The 16,651-nt window shown below is 43.4% G+C and overlaps 1 protein-coding gene across 1 annotated transcript in view; it reads right to left on the bottom strand.

The window, feature by feature from the left end:
* The window catches only part of cyb5a (cytochrome b5 type A (microsomal)), a 37,390-nt gene that overhangs the window by 8,022 nt on the left and 12,717 nt on the right, over positions 1–16,651 (bottom strand). The window contains exons 2-3 of the mRNA XM_080193770.1: positions 9,630–9,758; positions 311–340 (exon numbers count right to left, since the gene is read on the bottom strand). Coding sequence (XP_080049896.1) covers positions 311–340; positions 9,630–9,758 — 159 coding nt within the window. The remainder of the gene's footprint in view (positions 1–310; positions 341–9,629; positions 9,759–16,651) is intronic.

Genomic DNA, 16,651 nt, shown 5'->3' with positions numbered 1-16,651 from the left:
TCTACTGTTCAGTTAGATTTGCTTTAAAACAAATAGAAACATCAGGTAGGAAGATTCCAAGCATATTTTTATATTAGCTGTGTACTTGCTCTGCGGCTGTTACTTTTTCTACATTGGGATCCTGTGAGGTAGACCACAAACACAAATATATTTCTTAAACATAGAATACAACCTCATTTTGCATGAGATTCCTCAAAATTTGTCAAACTGCTTGCAAGGTGTCAAATTACATTTTAATACTCATGACTACTGATTGTATCTAACAAAAAAATAGAAACAACCTGTTCTAAGAGAAACAAGATCACCCTACCTTCGGCCTCTCAAAAGCAGCTCTATCGTCCTGGAGTAAGAAAAAGAAAACAAGCAAATATTAAAAACTGCATTTTGAAAATCCAGCAGCCTTACCGCAAAAGTTTCACGTCAAAAGTTACCTATTGAGCTATGGTTTAAACCTGATCATCTGAGTCTCATACCTCTCAATTTTACACTTAGAAACTGGTACATTCACACACCAAACAACACAGTCCAGTTCCTCAGCAAGCCCTTGTGTATTTCCTATGAATTGTCGGGAGTTGGATTTAAAAGGGCCACGTTACCAAAATCTGCAGGTGACACTGAAATATATTTCAGTATGTATAATATATTTCGCTGAATATATTTAAGTCATGGGTAGATAGGTTTCTGATAGACAAGGGAATTAAGAGTTATGGGGAGAAAGCGGGAAAGTGGAACTGATCCACTTCAGATCAGCCATGATCTTGTTGAATGGCGGGGCAGGCTCGAAGGGCTGGATGGCCTACTCCTGCTCCTAGTTCTTATGTTCTTAAGTAAATAGGAAGTTGGGTCACTTTTAGGAGGACAGGCAAATTAATAGATTGGGCAGGCAGACGTAAAAAGAAATTTAATGCAGAGAAATGTGAGACAAGATGATATGTTGAGAGGAATACTTAGAGGACATTAAATTACATACAAAATGAAATATCTAAAGCAGTCAAGAAAACCATTCCACTTGTTAGTGAATTAGCAACTGAACCACATTAATTTAAGGTCAAGGCCATAAGGACAGGAGAGAGTAAGAGAATAAGATTTTTTTGAAGCTGAAAACTATTGGGACAATTAATGCCCTGCCTGAAACAAAAGCAATATTCATAAAAGTCTTCTAAAGGGTGAAGTGATTAAATATTTTTTAAAAAGGACATAAATAAATGAGTACGAAAGGACAAATGAGAGAGAACAGAGCTAAGGAGTCAGCTCTTTTGAAGAGACTGCACAGACACAAAGGATCAAGTGACATTTTTCTATTCTATAATAATTTGATAACTTTACGACGTATTATTGTAGATAGAAAAAAATTGCTGCTTTTCCTTTGATGAACAATATTAAACTTGAACCTGGACAAAATTTTTAAAAGTTATACCCAGTCTGTTACATCAATAAATAAAATGCATGCAGGCCAACTTGATTCTTTTTCACTCAATCTCATACATTTTAACAGAATTGCAGGAAATCTGTTGTCTCTCCACAATGATCACTGCTGTCTCAATACAATGGCTCCTGGACCCATGAAACTACCCTTGAAGAACATTAGAATCAATTGTCATCTCTCGCAAAGCAAATTATGGTTTGAAATGTTATCCAATAATTCCTGTTGTGCATTCCAATAGTTAATTTGCAATCACACAAGCTAAGTGATGACAGAATATGCCTCTAGGAGGCAGACAACAATTCAACAGCAAGTTACTCCCAGCGTGCAGTCATTTACCATTCTAGCTTTCTATCATGCTGTGAAGTCGGATTAAGAACATGAGAAATAGGAGCAGGAGTAGGCCATCTAGCCCTTCGAGCCTGCCCCGCCATTCAATAAGATCATGGCTGATCTGTCGTGGCTCAGTTCCACTTTCCCGCCCTCTCCCCATAACCCTTAATCCCCTCTCTTATCAAAAACCCATCAACCCGCGTCTTAAAAATATTTAGCGAGGCAGCCTCCACCACTTCAACGGGCAGACAATTCCAGAGATTCACCACCCTTTGAGTGAAGAAGTTCCTCCTATGTTGTTTGAATGAAATTTAATGCAAGTTTGTGGGACACCACTTTGGGGGCAATTCTCCCATGCTGCTGAGCTGCTTTTGTAGCACAGGGGGCTGGGAGACTCGAGCTGACTCCCTGCTGGGCGCCATGGCCTCTGTGAGTCTTTGGCATTATCAGCTTCACGCTGGAAATCGGCACGGAGCTGCATAATCTATGCTAATGCCCATTAACACGTACTATACATTTGATTAGGGGGCCCTGTACTGAAATCTCCAAGCCTGCTAGCCTCAACCCTGCCCCCAGGATTGGTTCACTCCAGCAGGGTTCAGCATGACTCGCCATTTGTGGAGAACTGATGGCTCGACCCTGCTGGAATGAAAAGGGGATGGGGGGGTGCAATTGAGACGCCCCCCCCCCCCCCCCAGAGGGTCAGGCATGGGGAGGGATGCCTCTGTCACTGCCCAAGGGGCAAAGTGCCAATGCCCAGGGGGCCCCTGGATACTGCCCACTGGGCAACATTAAGGGGACAGGGCCCCACTGCCTTTCTGCATTCAGGCTGAGTGAGAGAAGGAGGGAGGCCAGTGATCGAGGTGGGCCTAGGCACATCCAGTGAGGGGGTTCAGCGTTCGGGCCATGGGGCAGATCGCATAGCAGGCGATACGGGAAACGCAGGATAGCCAGCAATCAGAAAGCCGACACTGTGGACTATTGCGCATGCGCCAATCTCCGCTTTGACAGATCTGCACATGCACAATAGCCCACACAGCACTATGCTGCCAGCCTCTCAGGTGGGAATAGACCCCACTCACAGATTTTCAACAGGATTCGTGCTAGTGCACGCTGCCGTGCACAGAGTATGGGAGATTCAGTTGAAACTCTCGCTGGAAAAAACCAATGTGATTTTCTCCAGTTTTTCTGCAAACTCAACACAAAGAATTTTTTTGTCAGAACTGCGCGCCCCCCCCCCCCCCCCACCTTTCAATTAGGCACCTTAAAACGTGTGGATCTCATTTTGATTTCAGCAACTTTGGTTCATAACTGTGGCATCTCTTCTCTTGGAGAGCAAGTGCTTGCACTGTCATTTGTACCTCCTCAGAAATTGAAGCTCAAGACCTGAAAACTAGCAAGATTTGCATTGCTGGTGACTGCACATCATCTGAGAGTACTCAGAATCTTTGGCAATGTTTGGCATTTCTGTTAAATAAAAGCAGGAATTGGACAATTGCTAATGAATTAATTGAAAATGTTTAAGAAGGAATTCACGTGCACTTTTTAAAGGAGACAGTTAATTAGGCTGCAGCCTGTGTGGCTGATGCAAGCTTGATGCTTTTGGCTGAAAGCAATAATAATTGACTTGGACCCCTTTATGATTAAAACACGCACGCTGTAACGCTAAAGACAAGAAGGCTATTCCCTGATTGAACGTTGCCATTCAGAGCTGAACTGCCCACATAACTTCCTACCATCCCGAGTAAATGAACGGAAAATCAAAGACAACAGGCTGGTGATTAGCGATTGTTGTAAGTGTCGTTCCACACTGTTGACAGAATTCTCCCCTCATAAACTGGCAGAAGTTGTATAATTTATTTATGAAGTTATAATATCTAGGTAGACTGTTATATTCAGGTCGTGTCATCCCGCTACGTAAAAGGTTTTGTTTTCATTAGAAAAGTATTCACAAAAAAGAAACAAGACCGACCTCAAGTATTAGTGCAGTGGGTGACAAGGAATGGTTAGAAAAGCTTAAACAGTATAAAGGCATTAAAAGGAGACCTCAACTTCTAGCCCAGTTCCCTTACCTTCCATATATCATGCCACTGTCAATCAAAAAAGTAGCAATAACCAGGAACCCTAGTAAACTCAGAACTATATATTAATGAAGATTTCCAGATGTTGCAAAAATGCTGCCTTAAGTCCAGGAATCCCTTTTGCTTAGTGGGCAGAACTCAAAGCCTCAGAATTCTTACATGAAAATCGGTACTGAGGCATGGAGTAAACAGGGTCAAGGATCAGGACTTGATCATGGACCCCAGGAATAAACCAACTGGCCTCACAAGACATGGGTCATTGTGCAATGCCTCAAATAAATCACCTGGTTTCAAATGCCTGTTTCAACCACAAGCTACACAAGAGGAAGATGACCAAGAGCTCTGTGAGCGATTGTGGACAAACTGGGCAAAGTATGAGCCATTATTCGCCAATTAACTTTCCTGAGGAATGGCCTCTACTGTATCAGCAATGGCTCAATGGTGGAGCTCTTGTTTCAGAGTCAGCAGGTTGTGGGTTAGGCTGACACTCCAGTGCATAGAATGCAGCACTGTTGGGGGTGCTGTTTCTTAAAAGAAATTATTATACATGGGCTCCTACTTCCAGTGTCATGGCCAATATTTCTCTCAAACATCATTAGTACAAAACAGATTATTGCATCAATATCGCATTGTTGTTTGTGGAACCTTGCTGTACACAAATGGCTGCCCGCTTGACAACATTATAATGATTGCTACACATCAAAGGTAATCCACTGGGTGCAAAGCGTTCCGAGATGTCCAAGTCATGGCACAGTGGTACAGTGGTTAGCAATGCAACCTCACAGCGCTAAGTACCCGAGTTCAATTTCTGCCTCGGATCACTGTCTGTGTGGAGTTTGCACGTTCTCCCCACATCTGTGAGGGTTTCCTCCGGGTACTCCAGTTTCCTCCCATGTTCAAAGACATGCTGGTTAGATGCACTGATACAAAAAGGCACCAGAATGTGGCAACTAGGAGAATTTCACAGTAAATTCACTGCAGTGTTAATGTAAATCTTACTTGTGACCAGTAAATAAACTTTACTTTTGCTACAAGGCAACTTTGGTGTGCAACTCAACAAGAACCTCCTTCATACCAGAACCACAGAGCTAATCGAGGACACTCAGCTTCACAGGGCCAATTTCATCCTGGCATCTGGAGGAGCACAATTATTTCAATTTCACTCTCATATCAAAGGGCAAATAAACACAGCAACGTGCGGTAGAAATAAACTGAGCAATAAAAAAGTTCTAGAGCCAGCAACAGAGAAATTGGCATTAATGCAAATTACCAACTGTAATTGGGTTCTGACTCAGTTTTGGACATCTACCCATTTTAAAGATGGATTTCTTCCATGGGGGAAATTGTATATAAAATATCAAATGATACGAATAGGGTAAACCCAGATTATTGCTTCATAAATATATAAAAATAATAAAACTAGAGAACATGAACAAAAATTAGTAGAAAATAAATTTGGAGCAGACGTAAGGAAAATAATGCTCTTCTACTCAACAACAAATAGAATTAACTAACAGGCTGTGAAAGGGGGCAAAAATAATGGAATTATTCAAAATGAGATAGCAACATAAGAAGAGCCCTCATTCGTGTCTTTGGCATTTCCAGTTTCCAACATTCATCTCAACCGACTTCTCTCCATAAATCAGCTCATTGAGATCTCTGTTGTGCATTGTTGGTCATATCATCAGATCTCACTCAGCCAGCACACCTATCCTTGCTGAGCTATATGGGCTCTCATTTGCACAATTCCTCAAATATAAAATTCTCACCTGTATTTAAATTCTTCCAGTTTTGTGATAGCTTCCTCCAGTTTGAACAAGTTAATGTTGCCTCTGAGTTGTGAGGTGCACAACCATGAGGCAGTGTCCAGGGCACTGGGGTTAAGGGGACAGGGCCTGAGTGGGATAGTTGACCATGCAGGCTTGATTGGGTGCATGGCCTCTTCCTGTCCTGTAGGGATTCTATAATTCTTTAAAGTTCACCTCTGACCAAGCCTCCTAATGTCTCAATCTGGCTTGACATCTGATTTCTGATTTCTGAACTGAGTGCAGACGGGCGTAGGGTTGACAGGATAAAGGAAGTGAATGGGTGGCTCAGGGATTGGTGTGGGAGGAATGGGTTTGAATTTATGGGGCATTGGCACCAGTATTGGGGTAGGTGGGACTTGTTCGGGCGGGATGGGGTTGGTCTGAATCGTGCTGGGACCAGAGTGTTGGCAAATCGAGTAAAGAGGACTGTAGACAGGGCTTTAAACTAATTAGGGGGGGGGGAGGGTGCGAGGGTAGGTGACGCTACGAGGTCTAAAGTTAAGGATAGGGTACAGGTAAGGGAAGAGGCCAAGGATGTCCCAATTGGTGGCGTTACGGCAAATAGGGTCCAGGTGAAGGCTGGGATGAAAGCGCTTTATCTGAATGCACGAAGCATTCGGAATAAAGTGGATGAGCTGGTGGCGCAGATCGACACAAATGGATACGATCTGGTGGCCATTACAGAGACGTGGCTGCAAGGTGACAGGGACTGGGAGATGAATGTACAGGGCTATCAAGTGTTTAGGAAGGATAGGCAGGAGGAAAGAGGGGGTGGCGTAGCTCTGCTGATTAAGGATAGTATCAAGGTGGTAGCAAGGGATGATATCGGAGCCAAAGAGCAGAACGTGGAATCGTTGTGGGTGGAGATTAGGAACAGCAAAGGGAGGAAGACGCTGGTGGGTGTCGTCTATAGGCCCCCGAATAATGATCTGGAGGTGGGGCGGGCTGTTAACGCGCAAATAAGTGCGGCGTGCAGGAATGGGATGGCAGTAGTTATGGGAGATTTCAATCTGCATATTGATTGGTCGACCCATGTTGGACGAGGTGGGCTCGAGGAGGAGTTCTTGGAATGCTGCCGGGATAATTTCCTTGAACAGTGTGTGTTGGAGCCGACGAGGGAGCGAGCTATCTTGGATCTGGTGCTATGTAATGAGGCGGGTAGAATTAGGGACCTTGCGGTGAAGGATCCTCTTGGAGAGAGTGATCATTGTATGGTGGAGTTTCTGGTGCAGATGGAGGAGGAGAAAGTGGGTTCCCGGACACGCGTCCTTTGTTTGAATAGAGGGGAGTATGGTAGGATGAGAGAAGAATTGGCAAATGTGGACTGGGGGAGTGCGTTGGAAGGTAGGTCTGCTGAGGAGCAGTGGAGGATCTTTAAGGAGATCTTTCTTGGTGCTCAGCAGAAATTTATTCCGATGGTTAAAAAGGACAGTAGGAAGAGAGGTAATAAGCCGTGGATAACGAAGGAGGTGAAGGAAAGTGTTAAATTAAAAGCGGAGGAATTTAGAGTAGCTAAGAGCAGTGGGCGAGAAGAGGATTGGGAAAGGTTTAAATGTCAACAAAGATTGACAAAGAAGTTGATAAAGGAGGGTAGGAGAAGCTATGAGGCTGGGCTAGCACTTAATATAAAAAAGGAAAGCAAGAGTTTTTATAAATATATAAAAAGGAAGAGGCTGGCTAGGGTGAACGTTGGTCCTTTAGAGGATGAGAAAGGGGAGCTAGTGGTAGGGGATGGGGATATGGCTAAGGTCTTGAATAACTTTTTTGTTTCTGTCTTCACGGAGGAGGACGTGAATAATTTGCCGGGTGTTAGCGATGGAAAGGTGGTAGGACTGGAGGGTCTTAATGACATTACTGTTACTAGAGAGGTGGTGCGCGACAGACTGGAGGGGCTGATTGTGGACAAGTCCCCAGGACCGGATGGAATGCATCCGAGGGTTCTGAAAGAAATGGCGGAGGTTATAGTGGATGCCTTGGTGGTTATTTTCCAGACGTCGCTGGATTCCGGGGAAGTGCCGGAAGATTGGAAAACGGCTAATGTTACGCCGTTGTTTAAGAAGGGTGCCAGGCAAAAGGCGGGGAATTATAGGCTGGTTAGTTTAACGTCTGTGGTAGGTAAAATGTTAGAATCCGTCATTAAGGAGGAAATTGCGAGGCATCTTGAAGGGAATTGCTTGATAGGGCGGACGCAACACGGTTTCATTAAAGGGAAGTCGTGTCTGACAAATTTACTGGAGTTCTATGAGGATGTGTCTAGGGCAGTGGATAGAGGAGAGCCGGTGGATGTGGTCTTTCTGGATTTTCAGAAGGCGTTTGACAAGGTACCTCACAAGAGGTTATTGCAGAAGGTCAGGGGACATGGAGTTGGGGGTAGGGTGTTAGCGTGGATAGAGGATTGGTTGTCAAATAGGAGGCAGAGAGTGGGGGTCAATGGGTGCTATTCGGATTGGCGGTTGGTGACTAGTGGGGTGCCCCAGGGGTCGGTGCTGGGGCCTCAGCTATTTACCATTTATATAGATGATCTGGAGGAGGGAACCGAGTGCAGAGTGTCGAAATTTGCTGATGACACCAAGATTGGTGGAACGGCAAATTGTGTGGAGGGTGTGGAGAGTCTGCAGAAGGATCTAGATAGGCTGGGCGAATGGGCCAGGAAATGGCAAATGGAATTTAATGTTGGCAAGTGTGAGGTGGTCCACTTTGGTAGGAAGAATGGTAGGAAGGACTATTACTTACGGGGCGAAAAACTGCAGCAGGCGACGGTGCAGAGGGACCTCGGGGTCCTTGTGCATGAGTCGCAAAAACCCAGCTTGCAGGTGCAGCAGGTGGTCAGGAAGGCGAATGGGATGCTGGCCTTCATAGCGAGGGGGATTGAATATAAAAGTAGGGAGGTCTTGCTGCAGCTGTATAGGGCATTGGTGAGGCCGCAGCTGGAGTACTGTGTGCAGTTTTGGGTGCCGCACCTGCGCAAGGATATTTTGGCCCTGGAGGGAGTGCAGAGGAGGTTTACTAGGCTGATACCGGAGTTGAGGGGATTGAGCTATGAGGAGAGGCTGAATAAACTGGGCTTGTACTCGTTAGAATTTAGAAGAATGAGGGGAGATCTCATTGAGACGTATAAGATGATGAATGGGATGGATAGGATAGAGGTGGAGAGACTCTTCCCGCTCAAAAAAGACAGTAGGACTAGGGGGCACAGCCTCAAGATAAAGGGGAGGCGGTTTAGAACGGAGTTGAGGAGGAACTTCTTCACTCAAAGGGTGGTGAATCTCTGGAATTCTCTGCCCGTTGAAGTGGTGGAGGCTGCCTTGCTAAATATTTTTAAGAAGCGGGTTGATGGGTTCTTGATAAGAGAAGGGATTAAGGGTTATGGGGAGAGGGCGGGAATGTGGAACTGAGCAGCGACAGATCAGCCATGATCTTATTGAATGGCGGGGCAGGCTCGAAGGGCTGGATGGCCTACTCCTGCTCCTATTTCTTATGTTCTTCTGTTCTTCTTCTTTGTGTCTCCTAAGATAGATGAATATTTTCTACTTTAAAAATATTACTTAAAATGTTAATCTTTAACTAAGATGGGTCATTAACCTCACGTTTCCAATTTAGTTTTAAAGAAATGCAACAAATAACAGAAGTGGTTTTGTGGCATAGTATGGAGCACCTCTACCTCTGAATTACTGAATGGCAGGGCAGGCTCGAAGGGCTAGATGGCCTATTCCTGCTCCTATTTCTTATGAATCAGATGCTCCAGGTTTGAGTCCAACCTTAGGACTTGATGATCAAGGAAGATGCACCTAAAGAGGTTGGAGTATCAACCTGTAAGATTCCTGGTCAGCCATACTTGGTGTGGAGTGGCACCCCCCAAGCTGCAACTTCTGGTGACAGGCTAGCAATCTGTTCCAGGTAAAACTCATGATAGAATCAGATGAAAGTTCCCCCTGTGCAGGAAGAACAACAAGCAATAAATTTAACAGTGATGACAGGACTCACAGGATGAAGTTCTCCTATGACATATTTTTTGGTCATCTCTTGTGCATCAGTAGAGTGGCCGACATCATCAAAAGCTTCCGAGGCATCACCTCCCGCTTGCTCCTTCAGCACTTCTTCGCCACCTGGATGCTGCAAGACACCCAACAAAAAAGATTCAAGGTTGACAATTTAAACTGAAGAGTGAGCATTATTATTATTTACCAAAAGAGGAAACGCTGGAAAATCTCAGCAGGTCTGGCAGCATCTGTAAGGAGAGAAAAGAGTTGATGTTTTGAGTCCAGATGATCTTTTGTCAAAGCTTTGACTTGCTGAGACTTTGCAGCGTTTCCTCTTTTGGTAAATACTTGTTCAACATGTCAGCCATTTCCTTATTCCCCATGATTTATCTTGCCTCTAATGGATTAATGTTTGCTTTATCCTTTTATGAGCAGTTCACAATCACTTTGCCATCTGTAGCTGCGAGATGTGAGCCGTCATCTCGACAGTTTTATAGGAATATATGGAGTGCTGCAAAAACAGAACAGAATGGCTTCTGATTTTCTTTTAAGGGGGGGGAAGGAGGTAAATGTTTTGACATTTTTTGATGAGTGAATCATAATAATAATATTGGATAAAAGTAAATGACTGTGGATGCTGGAATCTGAAACCAAAAAGAGAAAACGCTGGAAAATCTCAGCAGGTCTGGCAGCATCTGTAAGGAGAGAAAAGAGTTGATGTTTTGAGTCCAGGTGATCTTTTGTCAAAGCTTTGACTTGCTGAGATTTTCCAGCGTTTTCTCTTTCTGGTTTCAGATTCCAGCATCCACAGTCATTTACTTTTATCCAATATTATTATTTACTCATCAAAAAAAATGTAAAAACATTTACCTCCTCCCCCCCTTAAAAGAAAATCAGAAGCCATTCTGTTCTGTTTTTGCAGCACTCCATATATTCCTATAGAACTGTCTGTCGAGATGACTGCTCACATCTCACAGCTACAGATGGCAAAGTGATTGTGAACTGCTCATAAAAGGATAAAGCAAACATTAATCCATTAGAGGCAAGGTAAATCATGGGGAATAAGGAAATGGCTGACATGTTGAACAAATATGTATACGTGTTTTCACATAGTAGAAGACACAAGTTACGTAGCAGAAATAGAGGATAATCGAGGGGATAATAAGAGTGAGATGGTTTCGCTACTAATATTAAGTTTATTTATTAGTGTCACAAGTAGACTTTTATTAACATTGAATTGAAGTTACTGTGAAAAATCACCTAGATACCCTACACTGGCACCTGTTTGGGTAGACTGAGGGAGAATTTAGCATAGCCAATGTACCTAACTAGTGCATCTTTCGGATTGTGGTAACGAATTGGAGCACCTAGAGGAAACCCAGACAGACTCAGGGAGAACATGCAGTCCTCGACTTGTGAAGGAGATGATTTAATGTTGCGGTCGCGCTGACTCGAGCAGGCGAACATTCGGTTTCCAGATTACAGTTTGTGCAGTTTGGTGGAGAAGCTTCCCCATTTCTGTTTCAGCTGTGGTCTTCGCTGATGTGGCTTACTTCAGCAATCAGAAAGACTCAGAGAAATAGCTGCAAAACAATTCTGCAGGGGGGTGCTGCTACGGTGGTTGGCTTTTTGCTTCTTTGTCGCACATCCTCTAATACCTCCAAGCACTAACACATCAGTCTTTGTATATTCCTGGAAGGCAAAATCCACAAACCCATCCTGCACCGAAGAGGTAGATCCAGTCAAAAAATGGGCCTCGAAACTGATCTAAGTTTGCCTGACGTGCTGCATGATATCATGTAGTTGGCAGAGGGGATGCAGATTTCAGGCAGCAGCCCTCAGGCAAGTCCAGCAGGGACGTGAAAAAAGGATGGTGATGGAAAGAGGGAAACGAGGCATATAAAGCCCAATAATGGTCTTTGGAACTGCCATGGAGCTAGTAGAAATCCCATTCCTCCGGGCTCCACATTCAGATAAATTATACATACTTCTTTAAACTTGCCTTTTTGGTGGCAGCTGCCAGCAATCCCTTCAATAACTGCTGATTCGGACAGGCTGCATGTAGGCATGGTTATCCTGAACCCATAAAGTCTGTCCCCAGCTGCATTCAGGACAGCCCACGTTTAGGTAAGGGTGCCAAAACAGTCACTCAGTCTCCTATTGTAAATTTCAAGTGATGCTACTGTACACCTGTATGAATACACTTTCTGTATGTGCAAACAGTCCATTATATTGTCCAGAAAGTGAGTGCAGCACCAAACAATAGTCTTCACACACGGTGGCATAATGGTTAGCACTGCTGCCTAACAGCACCAGGGACTGGAGTTCGATTCCGGCCTTGGTTGACTGTATGTGTGGCGTTTGCACGTTCTCTCTGTCTCTGCGTCGGTTTCCTCCGGGTGTACCGGTTTCCTTCTATGTTCCAAAGGTATGTAGATTAGATGAATGGCCATGCTAAATTACCCCTTAGCGTCAGGGGGATTAGCAGGATAAATACGTGGGATTATGGAGATAGGGCCTGGGTAGGATTATTGTAGGTGCAGGCTTGATGGGCTGAATGACTTCCTTCCGCACTTAGGAATTTTATGATTGTACTTCCTAGAAGTCACTGAGTAGTAGTGTAAAATAGGGTACAAAAGCACCTGTGACTGAGAGGGAAAATAACATTTTACAATAAAAAGTAGAAAAAAAAAGGAAGAAAGTACAAGAAATAAATTTGAAACATTTATAATAACATTTTCAGGGCAGTATTTGGATTTGTTCCATTTATTTTTCTTAGCGGTGTATCTCATTTTCTCCCCTTCCCATCCTCTCATGCACACACTGAATCACAATGTGGAGATGCCAGCATTGAACTGGGGTGAGCACAGTAAGAAGTCTCACAACACCAGGTTAAAGGCCAACAGTGTTATTTGGTAGTACAAGCATTCGGAGTGTCAGTCTTTCTTCAGGGGAGTGAGCAGCTGTGTTCACAAACAGGGCATGCATAGACACAAACTCAATTTACAAGACAGTAGCTGGAATGCGAGTCTTTACAGGTAATCAAGTCTTAAAAGGTACAGGAGTGGAGAGAGGGTTAAGGACAGGTTAAAGAGATGTGAATTGCCTCCAGCCAGGACCGCTTAGTGAGCTTTTGCGAGCCCAGGCAAGTTGTGGGGTTACAGATAGTGTGACATGAACCCAAGATCCCAGCTGAGGCAGTCCTCACGTTTGTGGAACTTGGTTATCAGTTTCTACATTGTCACGTGTCACGAAGGCCACCTTGAAGATCGCTTACCCGAAGTTCAGAGGCTGAATGCCCATGCCTGAAGTGTTCCCCGACAGGAAGAGAAGACTCCTGCCTGAGCCACGCTGAATCAAGCAGCCCTTCTGCACCCCAACCAGGTTCCCATCAAGCATTCAGCATCAAGTGTCACCTCAACCTCGATAACTGACAAAAGCTGATCAGCAACTTTGAAAACGGCTGCATGGCACCATACAAGCTAATTATTCGAGGACAAACCCCAAATTGCCTCACTTAAATATGTGGCCTATTATAAATCAACACAATCAGTCACGCTGGCAGTGGAATCTTAACTCAACATCCTATCACTGAAATAAAAGGCAAACAGGAAGTAAATATTGGAAACAAAAAAAAAAGCCAGTCTGAGGCAGAATTTACAGAGGGAAAAGACAAGCGAATGCCCAGGAATTTCCTTAGGATATTTCTAAATGAGGAAATGTGGAAAGACAGAGGGCCCAGGGCCATGTTCCCCAATGATGTCCAATAGTTTGCGTTAAAAATAGCACATTCCGGTTAATTTCAAATACTTACACTTTGCAATTTAAATTAGTGAATTTTAAAAAGGAAGAAAAGCAGGTTTTCTCATTCCAAGCAGTCAAAAATTGCATGACTTGCCAAAAATGTTACGCCAACTGTCCCTGCCCTTTTCAACTTTTCTCACTCCAGTCTAGCACTTCCGGAGATAGTGCACCCCATCCAACTCCTCCTGTTTTCAGAGAGATAATGTGAGAGGTTTTAAGATTCACATTTCAGTGACAGTCTGGGATGGGAAAACTTTAACACAGTAGTAAACACTGCTGCCTCATAGCGCCAGGCACTTGGATTCGATTCCTGGCTTGGGTCACTGTTTGTGTAGAGTTTGCACATTCTCCCCAGGTCTGCGTGGGTTTCCTCTGGGTGCTCTGGTTTCTTCCCACAATCTGAAAAACATGCTGGATAGATGCATTGGCCATGCTAAATTCTCCCTCAGTGTACCCGAACAGGCACCAGAGAGAGGCGACTGGGGATTTTCACAGTAACTTCACTGCAGTGTTAATATAAGACTACTCGTGACACTAATAAATAAACGTAAACTTTAAAAACAAAATCGGTAAACATGTTAAACACGACCTACTACAAACAAGTTTACATTAATTTTAACCGGCATCTGCAGAACCCGCTCTGCAGCTCCATGATTATAACAGGTAAAAGCAACTATTTACAAGCAGTGTTTTGCTGTCTTGCTTATAAACAACACTTGCGTATACACAAGACAGAAGTATTCACTAGGGCATAACAGTGTTAGTCATTTAGTGATCCAAATGGCTTGCATTCACATGTATACCTGTACCATCTCAACACCTGGATGGTGTACCTTTCACATGTGCCCTTACATGTCCTTCTTTTACCAGATACAAATTGTAAGGCTGCTTTACTGTGTATTCAACTAACAAGCATGCAAAGCAGTTGATAAAGTGGTCAAGGTAAAATACTGTAGATGCTGGAATCTGAAACAAAAACAGAAAATGCTGAAAAATCTCAGCAGGTCTATCAGCATCCGTGGAGAATACAGCCAACATTTTGAGGCTGAATGCCTGAGATTTTCTAGCATTTCCTGTTTTTGTAAATGGGTCATTTCTCTTCAACTAAAAAAGTGCCTCTTATGTCACCGGATCCTCTTCAAGTCTCACTAGTTCTCTGTTCCTGCGAAATGAATTTCAAAATTCTAAAATTAATTTCCAGATCCCCATGGCCATGTTCTTTTTTAAAAAACCGATTCTCGTTGCCCACGTGTGCTGAGTTACCCAACAATCCTCTGTCAACAATCATTGCTGACATCATGTCGCTGCCTTCCAATGATCCTTCCAAATCTTGTTCCACTCTCCCTCATTCAAAATCCTTCCATTTTCTACACTAATAAAAAGGGGAGATTTAAAAATGAGAATTAAAAAAAAAGCACTGAACAGCACAAACAAGTCACTTTCACAAATCAATTTTAAACATTCTTTATGGCTAAATTCTCCAGCCTTGCTGGGAGCTGTGATTCTTCCATCCCACTGCTGTGAATGGAGAGTTGGCTGAGTGCTAAGTTCTCCTTGGTCGCTGGCAGCGGTAGCAGGGTACAGAATTTTGGTCTACAACCCACCCAGGAAAGGAGTTTGAATCCACCAAAGCTATTCAAATATGGGCACTTCAAAAACTGTCAGTTCAGAGCAATTCAGTCCAAAGATTTAGCACTTTTGCTAAAAACATTTAAACATCATTAAGAGCTCAAGTAAACAAATTAAACAAAGGGTAATAAACAAATAGAAAACATTTTGGCTAGTGACGTGCTCATTTAATCTGAAAGTCTAGATAGGCTTTAGGTAAAGGATAAGTCGTAACTATTAAAAACAACAAGCCTTTGAAACATGAGATCCAGGACTTGGAGTACCTCAGCTAAAATCCAAAAACGCCCTGATTAAACAAGTTCAAAGTCCCACCCAGTGAAGTACAAATCAAGGACCATTACTGGGCATTTCAAAATCAGTAACAAACACTAACTTTTCTAGCACTCTGTAATGCAAACACAAACAGAAATGGATCCAAATCAAATCCTTCAGTAAATCAATAATAATCTTAAAATAATCTGAAGCATTAAAAGAGTCTTAGACCCATTCCTCCACATGGTCTGACTTTTGAGATTGCAGGAGGCAGACACAGCACGTGGGATCTGGTCATGATCCAACACATCATGACTAACATGGCTCTTCCCTCAGTCCTGACAGAAGCAAGGATGGAGAAAGATCCAAGCCAAAGAGTGACAGGATGCTCTGGGAAATTTCTCTTCAAACACCTCAAGTGGTCAAAGCCAATCCAAGTAATCACATGGTGTGATCTCTGCCCAGTCAAAGACCCTCATCCAGCCAACAATGTATTGCAGAGGCTGGCTGCCCTCTGGAAACAAACATAATATCCACACACCCCAACTCTTACAAAGTTTAAACTCACATCCTGATTCTACCCAATCAATTGAACTTGAATAACCTGCCAAAGGGGGTGCTTCCCAACCCTCGAGTTATTTTAAAAATGCTAGCTCTATCCTGTTTCAAACTAAATAGAGCCAAGCACTTATGCCTAAGCAGTTAAGGTTCCTTAAGCTACGAACGGTTCTCACAGCTCTCCTTTGGATCTTTTCCACGATCACCATATCTAGAGGAACCAAAGTCAGGCACAGGGCTCCAAACGTAATCTGTCAAGTACCTAAATACTGTCCTGCCCTCTGATTTGTACCAAAGCATCCATTCATACAACCCAATACCCTGCTAGTTTTAGCTACAGTTTCTCTAGATTGCTCATGAACATTCATTAATCTGTGAACAATTGATATCAAATCTTTTCCTCTCCTGACACTTTTCAGTCTTTTTCCCTGCAAATTATATCTGTATTCTTTGTTGGCGCTGACAACATGCAGGACACTACATTTCTCCAAGCTAAGTGCCATCTCTTAGGCTTATGGCTGCTTCTGTCTCCCTCATTTGCATGTGGCTAATCTGCAAAATGAAAATAAATTAAAAAACTGTTACATTGTATACTCAAACACGGTTGTGTTATTTCCTTAGAAACCATGTTCCACTCTACCAATCTGAAAATACGCTCAATTCACTTATTTATTCTTTTAAAAGTGAGTTATTTCCTCTGTTCTGGCCCCTTGCCTTTTTCTTCTTTGCTTTCAAAATAAAAAGCCACATTGTAAGCATAAATCTGAACAGGGCGGTCAAGAT

The sequence above is a fragment of the Carcharhinus amblyrhynchos genome, chromosome 8 (assembly GCF_965287045.1).
Source record: "Carcharhinus amblyrhynchos chromosome 8, sCarAmb.v2.hapA, whole genome shotgun sequence".
Lineage (NCBI taxonomy): Eukaryota > Metazoa > Chordata > Chondrichthyes > Carcharhiniformes > Carcharhinidae > Carcharhinus > Carcharhinus amblyrhynchos.
The sequence above is the reverse complement of the archived record's forward strand: the minus strand, read 5'-3'. Positions and strand labels throughout refer to the sequence as shown.